General features: G+C 59.4%; 2 protein-coding genes across 2 annotated transcripts; one reads left to right on the forward strand and one right to left on the reverse strand.

Annotated features, from left to right (window-relative positions):
* Nucleotides 1-1201: 1201 nt before the first annotated feature.
* Nucleotides 1202-9339, forward strand: FSTL3 (follistatin like 3). Its single transcript, XM_085211714.1, has 5 exons — nucleotides 1202-1367; nucleotides 4457-4642; nucleotides 6653-6868; nucleotides 8025-8252; nucleotides 8356-9339. Exons 1-5 carry the CDS (start codon nucleotides 1301-1303, stop codon nucleotides 8406-8408), a joined length of 750 nt encoding a protein of 249 aa, XP_085067840.1. The 5' UTR covers nucleotides 1202-1300; the 3' UTR covers nucleotides 8409-9339.
* Nucleotides 9340-11405: 2066 nt separating this feature from the next.
* PRSS57 (serine protease 57) lies at nucleotides 11406-13875 on the reverse strand. The gene is made up of 5 exons (XM_003213251.5): nucleotides 13035-13875; nucleotides 12765-12918; nucleotides 12481-12625; nucleotides 11937-12197; nucleotides 11406-11858 (listed from the first exon to the last, which is right to left on the reverse strand). The coding sequence occupies exons 1-5, from the start codon at nucleotides 13087-13089 to the stop codon at nucleotides 11571-11573; spliced, it is 903 nt and encodes a 300-aa protein (XP_003213299.1). The 5' UTR covers nucleotides 13090-13875; the 3' UTR covers nucleotides 11406-11570.
* Nucleotide 13876: the final 1 nt, after the last annotated feature.

Here is a 13876-nt window from a genome sequence, read left to right on the forward strand (position 1 = left end):
TGACCTCGGTGGAGAGCTGGCAGCTCCCCATTCCCATTCCCTGGCAGGGAGGGACAGGGTAGTGGCAGCAGACACAATCGCCCTGCCTGTGGTCCTGCTGGCATCACACCCCTCTCTGGCCATGTGGCCACTGCTGTTCTGTGTCTTGCTGGACCCAAACTGCATCCAGCCAGATCCTGCACCAGAGTGATCTTCTCATGCTGTGCTGGCATCAGCTCGGAGCGAGGCGGCCGCTGCCGGAGCAGAGGGGTGGTGCGAGCTCCCCAGGGCCATCCGTATGGGGCCCCTTCTCTTGAAAGAGCCAGGCCAGATCTGTTGAAAACATGACCTCAGCTGAGGCCAGTGCAAAGGGTAACGTGTTCCCCTCAGCTGCACAGTGTGGAGGGACAGGGAGGTTCACAGGCTGGAAAAGGCCCCTGGAGCAGCAACGAGAAGGAGTGAGACAGGAGGGACCCCATGGCCTGGCTCTCTGCTCTGGGCTGATGGTTGAGGACTCTGGCTGTACCCCAACATGTTGTTGGCATGATGGCACCGGGCAGGAGACCATGATGTTGGTAAGGACCCCCACCCTCAGTGAAAGTGTGTGTTATGGGGGTACAACCGCCCCAGACCTTCTCCTTTGCTTCCACACTGTGCAGTTTGTTCTGACAAGTGCTGCTGCTGCCAGAGGAAGAGGGACCTGACAATGCCTCAGTTTCCCTAATGGCGCAGCGTGGGTGATGCCAGGCTGTGGAGTGCACAGCTGCTTGGGAAGGAAAGCTGAAAGGAGCCACGTAGCACAGACCCAGCAGGGTTCTGAGGGTCCAGATGGGATCAAGGGGCTCACTCTGGCTGCAGGGGTACAGGGTCAGGCAAGTGGGTACCCCCCCTCCCCCAGCAGCAACCAATTCATCGGGATCTCCCCATGCAAAACTCTCTCCTTCTGCCTCTTGTATGCTCCTCAGCTCCCTGTCCCCGGGGGTACCCCAAAAGCTGGCTGTGCCACTGCTCCCTCTGCATCTCCAGCCGGGGCGGTCCAGCCGTGGACACAGGGACACACAGACACAGGGACACACGGACCCGTTCCCCCCACGCCATCACGCCATCACCCCTCACCCCGTACTCCCCGCTCCCCCCCTTTCCCCGCTCCCTCCCCGCCGCCCCGTCCCCCCCCGTCCCGCCCGCCGCCCCGCCCGGTGATTCACGCCGCCCCGTCGCTTTATAACGCCGCCGGCCCCCGCCGCCGCCTCACAGCCAACAGGTCCCGGAGCGTCCCGGTCGCGTCCCGTCCCGCCGCCGCCCGGCCCGGCCCGGCCCGGCCATGCCGCTCCGGCTGGCTCTTTGCCTGCTCGTCCTCTGCAGCCTCGCCGGCGGCGACGCCGCTCACGGTAAGAGAGCTCGGGGCGGGGGGAACGGGGCAGCCGCGCCCGACGGGAGCTGACGAGCCGCGCCCCGTCCCGTCCCGTCCCGTCCTGCCGGCAGGTGCCTGGGGCGGGGGCAGGGACGGCCTCGAGTCCCGGCGCCGTTACCGGCTTGTCCTCCGCTTTGCTCCGGTCCGTCCCGAGCTCGCCGGTGCCGGCTGAGGGCTGGTGCTGAACTTGGACCGGGAGCGGGGCTCTGCTGTCGGTTCGGATCCTCTCCGTCCTGTTCGCCTCTGTCAGCGTCGGTTGTGGGGCACAACAGCGGGCAGTGAGTGCCCGGCTGGGCAGCGTGACCCCGCTGACACAGCTGTACCGGGGTGGTACCGTGCATCGACCCGCTTTCCTGGTTCCAGCACGGTGCTGGAGGTGAATGCAGCCGCTGGAGCTGCCCGTCCTGCAGAGGGTCCCGCAGAGGATCTCACTGCTCGTGGTGCATCGAGCTGTGCAAACCGCTCCGCTAAGTTGAGAAGGACTGAGAGCCACGGCCAGTTCATGGGTTGGGTGTGGAGTTTCCAGCTCCAACCCCTCCCTGTTCAGATGACTGTGCTGGCAGCGTGTACGGGCACTCGTTGGCATCCAGGCAGCTTGGTGGCCGTAGCCATGTGGGGAAACCACAGAGTGCCCGGGTTAGTTGAGACCCCTGGGCTCCAGTCATCCTTCCCAGCCCTTCTCAGCCCTGCTGTGCTCAGCAGAGGCTGCTGCCTGCCAGCACCGCTTCTGCAGCACTGCTGGAGTTTCCATCTTCTCCTCCGCACGATCACGTTTGTCTCCATCACACACTGCCAGCATGGGCAGGGAGCAGCACTCCCCGGACAGCACTGCGCTGAGGTGCCCCAGAAGACAGAGGGGCTCTTATGAGATGCCCAGGGGTGCTGCAGCCCTCAGAATCACGGGCAGCATTGCCCCACAGCGTGGGATTTTCTCTCCCTGCTTCACAAGGTCCCATTCAAACACTGAGAAGCCCCAGGTGTGAGCGCTCTGTGCTACCTCTGGCTTGAGCCCATGTCCTGCAGACTGCTGCAGGTAAGAGCATGGCAAGTGATACAGCCAAGGTGCCAGGGAAACCCAGAGGATGGGGTGACTGGAGAGCCCCCACACATCGTGGGGCACGTCCCACTTCTGTCTGCTGCTTTGAGTATGTGGGTACGTGCATGGGGATGGAGCAGAAGCTGGGAGCTGCAGGGTCTGGGGAAGATGCTCCTGTGTCAGTGGGACCCAGCCCTGTGGAAGTGTGAAAGCAGCTCCTGCTTGCACGTGTCACAGCTGTCCTCTTGCTCAGCCTCCCTGCGGTTCCCTGTGAGCACTGGAGTGCCAGGTCCTGAGCCAACCCCTGCTGCATAGCTGTGTGCTCCCAGATGTGTTCACAGCACAGCCTGGAGCCCTCCTGCCTATTGTTGCTGGGGCACCATGCGGCTGCCATGCAATGAGGGAATATTGGAGCCACAGTGCTGGGGTGAAGGCAGGAGGTTCCAGTGCATGGCATCCAAGGGAGGCTTCACATTTTCATATTTTGTTGGTTTTTCTTAAAAGCATACGAGCAGCCAGCTCACTTTCTGTTGGCAATGATTCTGCAACTGAAGTGGCCAAAGATCCCTGCTGGGATGCTATCAGACTTCATACTATCTCCTGGGCTCTGGAGGCACCAGGAGGCTGCTGGGTTTCACTGGGGACCATGGGACCAGGCAGGGTCTGGCTTTGCTACCACGCTCCCACTTTCCTGGCGCAGCATGCATCGCGTGATGGGAATTTCCTGGGCTGTTTCAGTGCAGCTCCTGGCTCCGTGCCGGCTCTTCCCTGGAGGTCTCTCCCCGTGGGCGTCAGGCACCCATGAGCCATGGAAAAACCAAGGAGAGCTTTGGGAAGCTCTAGGCTTGCAGTGTGCATGTGGGCAGGTGCTGTTGGCATGAGCACACCCCAGCTCCTGCCTGCTGCTGACAGTGGGAGCGGACCCAGTAGTAGAGTGAGCCTGACCTGGGGCTGCATTCTACTCTGCCTCCTGCTCAGGCCATGCCTGGCCTCCAGCTTCCCCTACAGCAGCACCATTTGCAGTGTTCAGGTTGCTTCTCTCACAGTCCATAAGGAGTAAAAAAAAAAAAAAACCAGCAAACTTTATGCAGGGTCCACACGCTGGTGCTGGGATGCAGAGGATGTTGGTGCGGGTGCCCATAGCAGCAAACACGGCTCTGTGTGCCAGCACCCCACATCCAGCAGTGTTGGCATTGCTGCAGCTCCAGGTGCTGCAGGTGTGTGGCTGCTTCTGGGGAGCTGGGTGATGTAGGGGGAATTGGGATGGCAGGATATCGTGGAGGAAAATTGGGCTTCAAAGAACCGTTGGACAAATTCCTGGAGGGTGCAGGGCCACGCTGACATCGTGCTGCGCTCCGTGGTGCCCAGATGTGAGCTGCTGGATGCCCACAGCTCAGGGCCAGTGGGGTTTGCTCCATCCATGCCCACCCTGATGGGCTCGGGTCCTTGCAGGGAGATGCTACCAGCACACCAGCATTCCCTTGTGGAATTCCAAAGCGAAATAGGGCTGGGGGAGGTGGTGTGGGGGGTGCTGATGCCCCGTGGATGAGCCTTTGCTTTGGAGGAGAGCACTTCCAACCCCATGCTGGTGTCTGGCAGTGGGATCCAGCCCTTCCCCCAACCCTGAGCACATCTTTAGCCGTTTAACAGACCTCAAACGTAACTAATGAGAACATAAACCCAAATAAGCGTCAGAAGAGGCTGCTTTGCAGAGGCGGAAATTGCAAAGGAATCACTCACAAAAAAAAAAAAATAAAAAAAAAATAGTATAAATGATTTGCTCATGAGGTTAAGGAACAAACAGGCTTTTGACTCAGTGGGATCAGATGCCGCTGGGCTGGCTGTGTCCCAAGGGCTGTGTCAAGTGCCCTGCTCACAAAGGCAGAGTGTGTGGGGCTGTGTGCTGCAGGGATGGTGCCTCCGTGGAGCTGATGGTGCTGGGCAGGGGGTCCTGAAAAGCTGCAAGGAGATGTTGTCTGCCTGCTGCCAGGCATCACGCACTGCTACCCCATCCTCTGCCCTCCTTGCAGGTGGGATCTGCTGGCTGCAGCAGGGGAAGGAGGCCAAGTGCACCATGATCCTGAAGACAGGCGTGACATGGGAAGAGTGCTGCGCCAACGGCAACGTGGACGTGGCCTGGTCTAATTACACCTACCCAGGCAATAAGATCAGCCTGCTGGGCTTCCTGGGGCTGGTGACCTGCCATCCATGCAAAGGTGAGTGTGGGGCTGTGGGATGGGGACGGGAGTGGGGCTGAGGTCCGTGCTGGGGGTGGCACTGAACCCACAGCTGCAGGCAGTGCAGCAGTTCCCGGTGCCTCTCTGCATCCCCAAATGTGTTCCGTGGGGCATGGCTTGTGGGGCAGCCCCTGCCCCCAGGTAGCTCTGCTGTAACAGAGTGGGGTTGTGTGCCGTGGTTGTGGCCATGAGTAGCAGGGCTGAGTTCAGCCAACAGATGATTGGGGCTGCCTGACCCCGCTGCCCTCTCCAGCTCTGATCAGAGGGAAACTTCTTTTATTTTTATATATATATATATTATTTTTTTTCACGGGAAGATGCATTTCTTCCCCATTTGCTCCCCCTTCCTCCTCCCTCCCATATGTGTGAGATGGCTTTATATAACAGACAGTTCCAAAAATGGAAACCCTCCAGCTGTGAGTTCCAGGCCCTCCAGATGTTTTGGCACATGCCACAGGCACGGATCCCCTCGCAGCACTTGCGTGGTCGTGTGAGAACCCACTGAGGACCTGCTGACCACAGGAATCAGGAGCAGGTCTTTGGAAGGTCACTGAGTTATTTGCTTAAAGAGGGGTGGGGAGAAAAGCTCTTAAGAAAACAACTCTTTCCAGTGCCTCCGAGGTCCCACTGCAGCCCCATGCAGCCCCAGTGCTTGAGGTTGGATTCTGTGCCCTGTGAGACACATAGCAGGTGCTCAGCAGGGATGGGGGTATGCAGAGCAGCCCACAGATGGGCGTTGTGGCTGCCCAGGACCTCAGCACAAAGTGGCCATGAGGAAAATGGGAAAGCTGTGCTGGTTGGTCTGGACCTGGGTGGGCTCCCCAGGCTGAGGGTTGGGTGCTGGGGGTGGTTGGTCCAGGAAAACCGCAGCTGGGTGCTGGAAGCTGCTCTGTGGCTCTGCTGGGAGGTGAAATTCATGGCTCTCCAACCCCCCTGGTGCCAGGGCTGGGGCCGTCACGGATGGATGCTCCTGCAACGGGTCAGATGGACCCCACTGCAGTGTGCACCAGCCATGCTGTGCCCCCCTCAGCGCCATTCAGGGCGGGCTCCAGCTATGGAAATCAGAGAGCAAAGCAGGAAACTGCCCGTCTCCCACCGGGGAATTTCTCCTGGGAACATGGGCCAAGCAGACAGGGGATTTCCCCTTTCCCCTCCTCCCCTCGCTGTCTCCCGAAGTGACCCGGTTGCTGCAGGGAAATCCCCCTTCTTTATCTCCCTGCTGACATCTTCTCAGCACACACCCTGTCTGCAGGAATCCCTCCTGCTCTGGGGTGAAGCTCGGGCTGGGGAGGGCTTCCTTCCCTCCTGCTGGGTGCGACGGAGCTGGGTCCTGGTCCCTTAACCCCAGGTGGCATCTGCGGCCATCTGGAAGCAGAGATGAGGGGCTCCCAACCCTGACCCCCCCCCCACAGGCTGTCATCTGCCTGTCCTTTGCCCTCAGGGATGCAGTGGCTGCAGGGTCCCTTTGAGCCCAGTGCTGTCCCTGCAGGGAGGCACCCAGGGGACAATGCTTCCATCTGTCTCTCTGGGAAGCGGATGGGATGGGGGGGATCTGCCGCTCTCTGCTGTGACCTGCTCTTGTGTTCAAGTCACGGAGGCCTGGAGCAAAACAGGGCTGGGTATTGTCTGATTAAAGCGGAGCTCTTGATTGCCCAGACAACTCGCAAAGCCCAGTTCCTTCTGGAGGATCTGGGGCCTTACAGAGATAGATTTTTTCCATTGCATAAGAAAAAGAAATGTTTCCTTCCAAAAAAATAAATCCGTAGAAATGAATTAGCTGGTGCTGATCTGAGGGCCAGCTCTCTGGCTGGGTTAAGTGTTGGATGATGGCTCTGCGCTGCAGCCAACGACCTGCTCCTCCACAGTGCTGAGCAGATCCAGATGCTGCTGCGAGCAGCGCTTCGTGCTGCTGGGGCCCAGGGGCAGCTCCAGGTAACGCTACATGGGTGCCGCTGTGAGTAATGCTCCTGTGCTCCCCTCTGTCCCCAGAGAGCTGTGAGGGGGTGGTGTGCGGCCCCGACAAGGTGTGCAAGATGAAGCACGGGAGGCCCCAGTGTGCCTGTGCCCCTGATTGCTCCAGTCTGCCCCGCAAGCTGCAGGTCTGCGGCTCTGATGGCTACACCTACCGCGATGAGTGCGACCTGCTGACAGCCAAGTGCAGAGACCACCCCGACCTGGAAGTGATGTACCAGGGCAAATGCAAAAGTAGGTTCTGTCGCGTCCCTGCTTTGCTCCCATCCCCTGCCCTGTGGCTCTCGCTGCTTCCAAGCTGCGTCTAGGAGGGAAAAAGGGACGAACAGCGATGAGCTCCCCAAATTACACAGCTTGGCAGCGATGATGAGAAGCTGCGCTGCTCTGTCATGTTGTGCCAGCACGTCAGGTCACCGTCCCCACCTCTCCTGCCCTGCACAGCCAGATCTCTCTGTTAGCCTAGCCACTGGGGAGCTGCTCCTGCCCTGTGCCGTGCAGACAGAGCCGCCTTTGCAGTTTGCTCCTCTCCCACGGGAACAGATCTGCAGGCTGGGTTTGCTCTGCACGGGGGCCAAATGCAGCCCCCACCTGCATCTCCCTGCCTGGGGTTAACTCACGGCTGAGCTCTCTGGCCCCGCATCGCCCTCACTGCAGGGTGGAGCAGCAGAGCTGGCACCGTGGCAGCTCAAACTGGGCGGCCAAGGAGCTGCCTGGGATGCTGGAGCAGCTCATCAGTACGATGGGGGATTCAGCTTCGCTGCAGCTGGGGAATAGCAGTCCGTAAAATGTCACTTCCAAACATCGAGCCCCTTTTTTGTTGTTTTGTTAAAGAGAGCAGTAATCCTCCTCTGCCCTGCCAAGAACTGTCAGAATTATTATGATTATTTTCGCCAGCCCTCCTCTCTGAAATGCTTTGCCTGTCAAGCTCTGGACTGCACAGTAAAATTTGGGGCAAGAAATGTGAGTTGCAAGCTGGGAGTTGCAGATGCCAAGTCTCCTTCCAATCCAGCAGGAAAATAGAGGGAGGAGAAGGGAAGGCTTCGAGCTGCGTTTACAGCATCCGGGGGTCTGCTGTGCCCCAGGACTGCTGGTGTGCAGAGCCCACAGGTCGGGGTGCATGAGCTCCCTGCTCTCCTATGGGGCTCAGAGCCCAACCCAGGTCCTGGTCTGCCCTGCTCCCTCTTTAAGGCATAGGGCCACTCATCCTGGCCAGGTGCTGGTAGCCAAGCCAGCTTGGGCACTGCAGTGAGGATGTCAGCTCTCCATGGCATGCGTGATTCCCTGCTTCCTCATTGCTTCTTGGGTGCAGTGACCGTGGGAGTGGGATGCTGAGCTTCACAACTCGCTCCGCCTGAGACGCTGAGCTGCAGACTCACGTGCTTCCCTTTAGAATCCTGTTCCAGCGTGGTGTGTCCCGGCACCCACACCTGCGTGGTGGACCAAACGGGCAGCGCTCACTGTGTGATGTGCCGGACCGCTCCATGTCCAGAACCCACCAGCTTGGACCACGCTCTCTGTGGCAACAACAACATCACCTACCCATCGGCGTGCCACCTGCGCAGGGCCACGTGCCACCTGGGGCGCTCCATCGGCGTGCGGCACTACGGGAGCTGCTCAGGTGAGCCGGACCAGGAGTGCGGCCATCGATGGGGCTTTGCAGATCCGTACCCTTTTTTACACCCATTCACTCCTTTTCTTCTTTTCTCCCCTCCCTTCTCCAGCCTCGGCCAGGTTCTCCCTGGAGACGGATAACGCGGAGGAGAACTACGTGTGAATCCTTCCTCCGCCGCGAGGCTGCGGCCGGCAGACAGGGGCATTATGTGTATACTGTACAAAGCATATACCTGATATTTATTAAGATTAAAAGGTCCTTATTTATATCTGTATGCTACGCAGATGCAGAGGGACGGCTCCTGGCCGTGCCTGCTCACATCCCCTGTGCTGCTCCGGGCATCAGGGGAGCGCCTGCACTGCCGCACCCCCCCATAACGTGTCCTTGGACGGCCGCCCCGGGCCTATTTATTTTTGGATTGAATTCTTGGTACTCTGCTGACGTTTCTGGCCAGGACCTCGGGGTCGAGTGGGAATCTGCTCTTTATCTTTCCCCGGAGGGGCTCAGCCCCAGCTGCCAGCAGCATGGAACGGAGCGCGGAGCTGCGCCACAATTGAGATGGATAGATCTCTATTTTTCTATGTCGTTTTTCTCCTGCGGTTTATAGCAACTGATTGCATTTAGGTTCTCCCCAGCCCACCAAGACCCAGCTTCCAGCTCTTCTGGAGGCAACGCTGGAGCCGCCCCGAGGTGCTCCTGTCCCCACTCCCAGCACTGCTGCTGCTTGTCCTCCTTTACCCATCCGTGACCAAACCCACATGGAAGGCAAAGGGCTGCAGGGCTGCTGGGACACCCAGCCCCGCATCCCCTCTCCCTCTCAATGCCCTCTGTATTTATTTTAACTTCCTCTCTCTCTTATTTTTGTGTGTGCGTTGTGATCTGTGTACATACCATCTCATCTCTGACACCTCGCCTTTATATAAATGCCGTATATATAATATATATAAATACCCTATTTTCTATTTTTGTATGATTGTGTTCTGATTGCTGAGGCAGGCGTTATAGGAACGTATACATTTCCTATTCCGTATCATTTAGGAGCATTTTATGACTGTGTTACAATTCGGATTATGATTAAAAGAAAATAAAAGCTGCTGTGGTTCTGCTTTTGTTGCACTGCTCTGTGGCCCAGGAGGCTGCTGCAGCCCTGCATTGGAGGAGCACTTTCCCCTCTGTTACCTGCAATGGAAGCTGGCTGGAGGGATCTGCAATAAATTGGGTTTATAACCTCAATTAGGGCAGCCTCAGCCTGGTAGGGTAGCAGGTGAAGCCTCAGCTCAGCTCCTGCTCTGTGGCTGCACCCGCCTGGGCCACCACCACATCTGTTTCAGCTTTATGTCGTGGTTTTTCCACCCCAGCCAAGTCTGTGAGCAGCAGCAGCGAAAAAGGAAAAGGGAGAGAGAGGCAAAAAAGAAAGAAAAAAAAAAAAGAGCAATGCAAATCAAATGTGTTCCTAATATCAGTGTGTGCCGTAAGGGTTTGGTATTTCACAAAACAATTCCTGCCATTAATTGAATCCTGATGTGCAAAGCGGAGGCGCGGGAGCTGGGCTGCAGCCTGCAGTGTGGCTTCGGTGGCTCCCAGGGCAGTGCTGCTGTGTCCCCAGTGTGTCCTTGTATGTGGGGATGAGGGATAGCACGGCTGCACTGCGCCCCTGCTTGTGGGATGGGTGTTGGGGAGCAGCCGTGGTGCTCAATGGGGCTCTGCAGCACTCGGTGCCGTGCAGCCCAGGTCTGCAGGAGCTGGGGTGGCTGCATCTCACAGCTCCAAAGTACTGAGCTCGTAGCTCTGGTGCTGACCCACGCCGTGCAGCAGGCATGGGCTGCAGCAATGACATCAGCAATACCAGTGAGCAAGAGATTTCAGCTTCCTGAACGGCTCTGTGAGTCAGTCGTCTCCTCCCCACAATGTTTGGGTGGTCTGGGGTGAGCTGGGACAAACACACCAGCATCGTGCACATCCTGGGGCTGGCAGCCCTGCTCTGGCATCATCCTCCCAAGGGACCCACAGGTATGTGAGGTTCCCTGGGTCTGGCAGCCTGGCAGCATCCATCCTCTGCTGAGCATCCGCGAAGCCGCTGCTGGGCTTCCTGCTGCGGAGACCATGAGGGCTGCAGGCTGCTCTCTGGGATCAGCTCAGCATGCTGGCCATGCCCTGCTATTTGTGCCCTCCGCCGCTGTCTGAGGGATGCCCTGTGCCACGCCACGCTTTGCAGAGTGCCAGCAATTGGCAGCTAAAACAAACAGCTGGGAGCAGGGAATGGCTGAGCTGTCCCCAAGGGTGGCTGCAGAGCTGAGAGAGAGCCCTGGGCTGTGTGTGTGTTGGCAGAGGTCACACTGCTGCTCACACACGTTCCTGGGTCCCTGGGGTCAGTGCTTGGCCCCATCCCCGGGGAGGTGTGCAAAGTCAGAGCCCTACAGCAGCATCCCAATCCCATCTGCCTATACTGGTGGGAGCAGGTATGCTGGGAGCTGATGGCTTTGGGATGTGGCTGTTCACATAACGTGGAGATCCCATGGTGTGATGGGGAAGGGGAGGCGTGGGATGGGATGGGGCAGGATAAGGAGTTTGCCCCAGTCAGAGGGCTGCTGAGATGCTCCATGGGTGGCAGTGCCTGTGTGCAGATCCTGGCTCACAGTAGTGCCTGGTCCTGAGCAGTGTCTGCTCCTGCTCTCCTCTCTGCATTTCCATTCATGGAACCCCATGAGGCAAGCTGGGCTGTGGGGTAGCACCAAGCCCACGATCCCAAGAGGGCACTGTCCATCCTCCCAGCACCAACAGCATGCAGCAGGGGCAGGACAGGAGAAGGGACAGCTGGAAAAGGCAGGAGGTGGGCAGCAGCTGCCTTGGGCAGGGCAGGATCAAGGGTGGCCCCAAACAGCACTTCTGGGATCAGCCACCCAAGGGTGGGATTATAGGGGGCAGGGAGCTGGGGTTGGGTTCTGCACGCTGTGAGTAGGTGAGGCTGTCCCTCAGTCTGTCCCTCAATCTGTCCCTGCAGGGTTCCTGCAGTCTGTGGCAGGATCAGGGTGAGCTTATGCTGGGGTGGAGAGGGGATGAGGGTCTGTGGGTTTTCTCCTACACCAGAGCTGGGCCGGGGCCCCATCAGAGGTGGAAGTGAGATGGGTAGAGAGAGAGCAAACAGACAGAGGTCTGGGAATGAGGTTTTATTTAGGAAGGAAAGTGGTGATGCAGCAAGGGGGGAAGTGAGGCACTGGGGTTCTCTGTGCAGCCGGGGGGATGCTGAGCTCCTCACTACCATCAGCCTCCTGCATCGCCTTGGAGCACATAGGGAAACTGAGGCAGGAGTGATGAGCCCTGGTGTCAGTTCCCATTGAACATCAAAGCCCTTGGAGCTGGAGAGGGACGTGGGAGGCCTGGCCTTCCCCACCCCGCTGCTCCTTGGTCCCCCCCTGCCTCCTCTGGGCCCGGTTTATGCTTCTTCTGCCCGTGGGGCTGGCGGTGGCTGAGCACAACGTGGTGCACCCAGTCGATGTAGTTGGAGATCCTGGTGTAAATGTCGGGGTACCGGCGGTCCCCACATCTCTCCCCAGAGAACGAGACGACACCATAAACCTTCCCCTTGAAGACCAGGGGTCCCCCAGAATCACCCTGTGATGGAGAGTGGATTAACAGCATCCTTACAGGCCAGGAAGGCTGGGAAGGTTGGGGTGGGTGCGTGGCACTCACCGCACAGACGCCCTGCAGCGTGGCATTGCGGCTGGCCCCGCACAGCATGTTGCCTGAGACACGGCCCTTCCATAGAGTCCGACACAGGCTCCTCTTGACGATGGTGGTGTTGGCTTCCATCAGCTGGATGGGCCGCTCACCGTAGTTGGAGATGTCCCCCCAACCCACCACGGAGCAGAGGGTGCCGGGTTTCAGGTCGATGCGTGGCCGGGGCAGGCGGATGCGCTTCACGAATGCGTTCAACGTGGCCGTGTGGTTCAGCTGGGCACGGAGTGGGGGGCACGGCTCCCTTCCTCTTCCACACAGACCCCAAGGAAGAGCCCCTCCCCGCTACTCCTGGGCCCCTAGCCCGGTTCCCACTGCCCCACTAAGCCCCCAGCGTGCTCCCATGTCCCGGCCTTTCCGAATGGAACCAGTGCGCACCGGAGGCCGGGGGTGCCCGGAGTGCGGGCATCATCCATCCCGGGTGCAGCGCTTCTCCGGAGTACACTGACACCTAGTGTCGGTCCCCAGCCCGGCCCGTGGCACCGGACGCGGGGCTCACCTTGAGCAGTCGGATGTCGTTGTCCACCGTCCGATGGTTGTAGAGGGGATGCGCGATGGATTCCTCGACACCGAACTCCTGCTGGGACTCCTCGGGCTGCTCCAGGCTGTGTGCTCCCAGCACCACCCGAACAGAGGGGTTGCGCCTACGGGGGAGCTGTGAGGAGGGATGGGAGACCTCGGAGAGGGAGAGGGGATGGGGAGCTTGGGGAGAGAGCTGAGCAACGGGGGTTTGCTCCAGGGTGAGGATATCCATGTGAATGGGACCCAGGGGAAACCGCTCACCTGGGAACGGGGCAGTGGGCGGCTGTCATCACCCACTTGGGCCACACCAGGAAGCCCCCACAGAAGTGCTGCCCGTCCATCTGGATGGAGGCGATGAAGGGTCGCGAGTGTGGCACCACCGCCTTTCCCCCGATGACCCAACTGCTGTGAGCACCTGGTGGGTGCAGGCGGTCACCAACCGGGGGAGGGGGCTTTGGCACCCAGCACTGCCCGTGAGCGCAAAGTCCCCAGCATTGCTCCCAACCCCCCCAGCTGCAGCTTTCCCGTCACCTGCTGGACTCAGCGCAGAGACCCCCAGGCTGAGGATGAGCAGAGCAGCGAGCATGCTGGTGCAGCGTGGGCCACCACCACCTCCTGTGAGGCCACCTGAGGCTGGGGGAGGGGGTTAAATAACCCTGCAGGGTGGTGCTGTGGGCACAGCCGCTGTACGGGCACCGGCGGGTACCCCTCTGCTTCCTCCTCTCAGTATTGCTGCCTTGTGCAATCATTTTGGATGGAGATATGCAATGCTAAGGGGTGATGGGGGGGTTGGTTTTGCTGTCACAGAGCTGTGGGGGCAGCTTGGCCTGTGGCACTGCCCAGCAGCTTTCCCTGGGGTGGAGGAGACGTTGCTTGCTAGGAAAGAAGGAAGAGAGAAAGCAGAGCAGCTTCCCAGCCAGTGCCTGGTTGCTCTTATGCCTCGAGCTAACTGGGATGAAATCCCCCATCACACAGAGAGTGCAAGTGAGAACAGAGCCTGCCGTGGCCCAGAGACACCTCCCAGGATGTCCCCAGGGCTGACGGCAGCCTGGTGCTGCGTGCTGTGCTGCCTTTCATCCCCACCAGCTGCTGCCCCTGCTCTGCATCCCCATGGGTACCAGCTTGAAGGGATGGGGGTCGGAGAGCCGGGGTGCCCCTGCTGCAGAGCTGGATTTAAGGAGCTCTCGTGCCACTGGTGGGCAGATTTCTTAATGCCACCGTGGTTTGTGACTTGTCCTGGGCTTCCTGTGTCAGTTTGCCAGAGTTTACCCAATGCAACCGTCATCGGGAAATGGAGGAGCCGACAGTGGGAGCAAATAACCCGGGCATCCCCCTGCTGGGGGGGAGGAGTGCCGTCGGCACCCTCACGGCTT

Source organism: Meleagris gallopavo, chromosome 30, assembly GCF_905368555.1.
Source record: "Meleagris gallopavo chromosome 30, MGAL_WU_HG_1.1, whole genome shotgun sequence".
NCBI lineage: Eukaryota > Metazoa > Chordata > Aves > Galliformes > Phasianidae > Meleagris > Meleagris gallopavo.

Coding starts and splice junctions, on each gene's coding strand:
- FSTL3 (XM_085211714.1), top strand. CDS start 1,301: ATGCCGCTCCGGCTGGCTCTTTGCCTGCTCGTCCTCTGCAGCCTCGCC. Junction 4,643..6,652: donor GACCTGCCATCCATGCAAAG/GTGAGTGTGGGG, acceptor CTCTGTCCCCAG/AGAGCTGTGAGGGGGTGGTG. Junction 8,253..8,355: donor GCACTACGGGAGCTGCTCAG/GTGAGCCGGACC, acceptor TCCCTTCTCCAG/CCTCGGCCAGGTTCTCCCTG.
- PRSS57 (XM_003213251.5), bottom strand. CDS start 13,089: ATGCTCGCTGCTCTGCTCATCCTCAGCCTGGGGGTCTCTGCGCTGAGT. Junction 12,919..13,034: donor CTCTGCGCTGAGTCCAGCAG/GTGACGGGAAAG, acceptor TGCACCCACCAG/GTGCTCACAGCAGTTGGGTC. Junction 12,198..12,480: donor ACGACATCCGACTGCTCAAG/GTGAGCCCCGCG, acceptor CTCCGTGCCCAG/CTGAACCACACGGCCACGTT.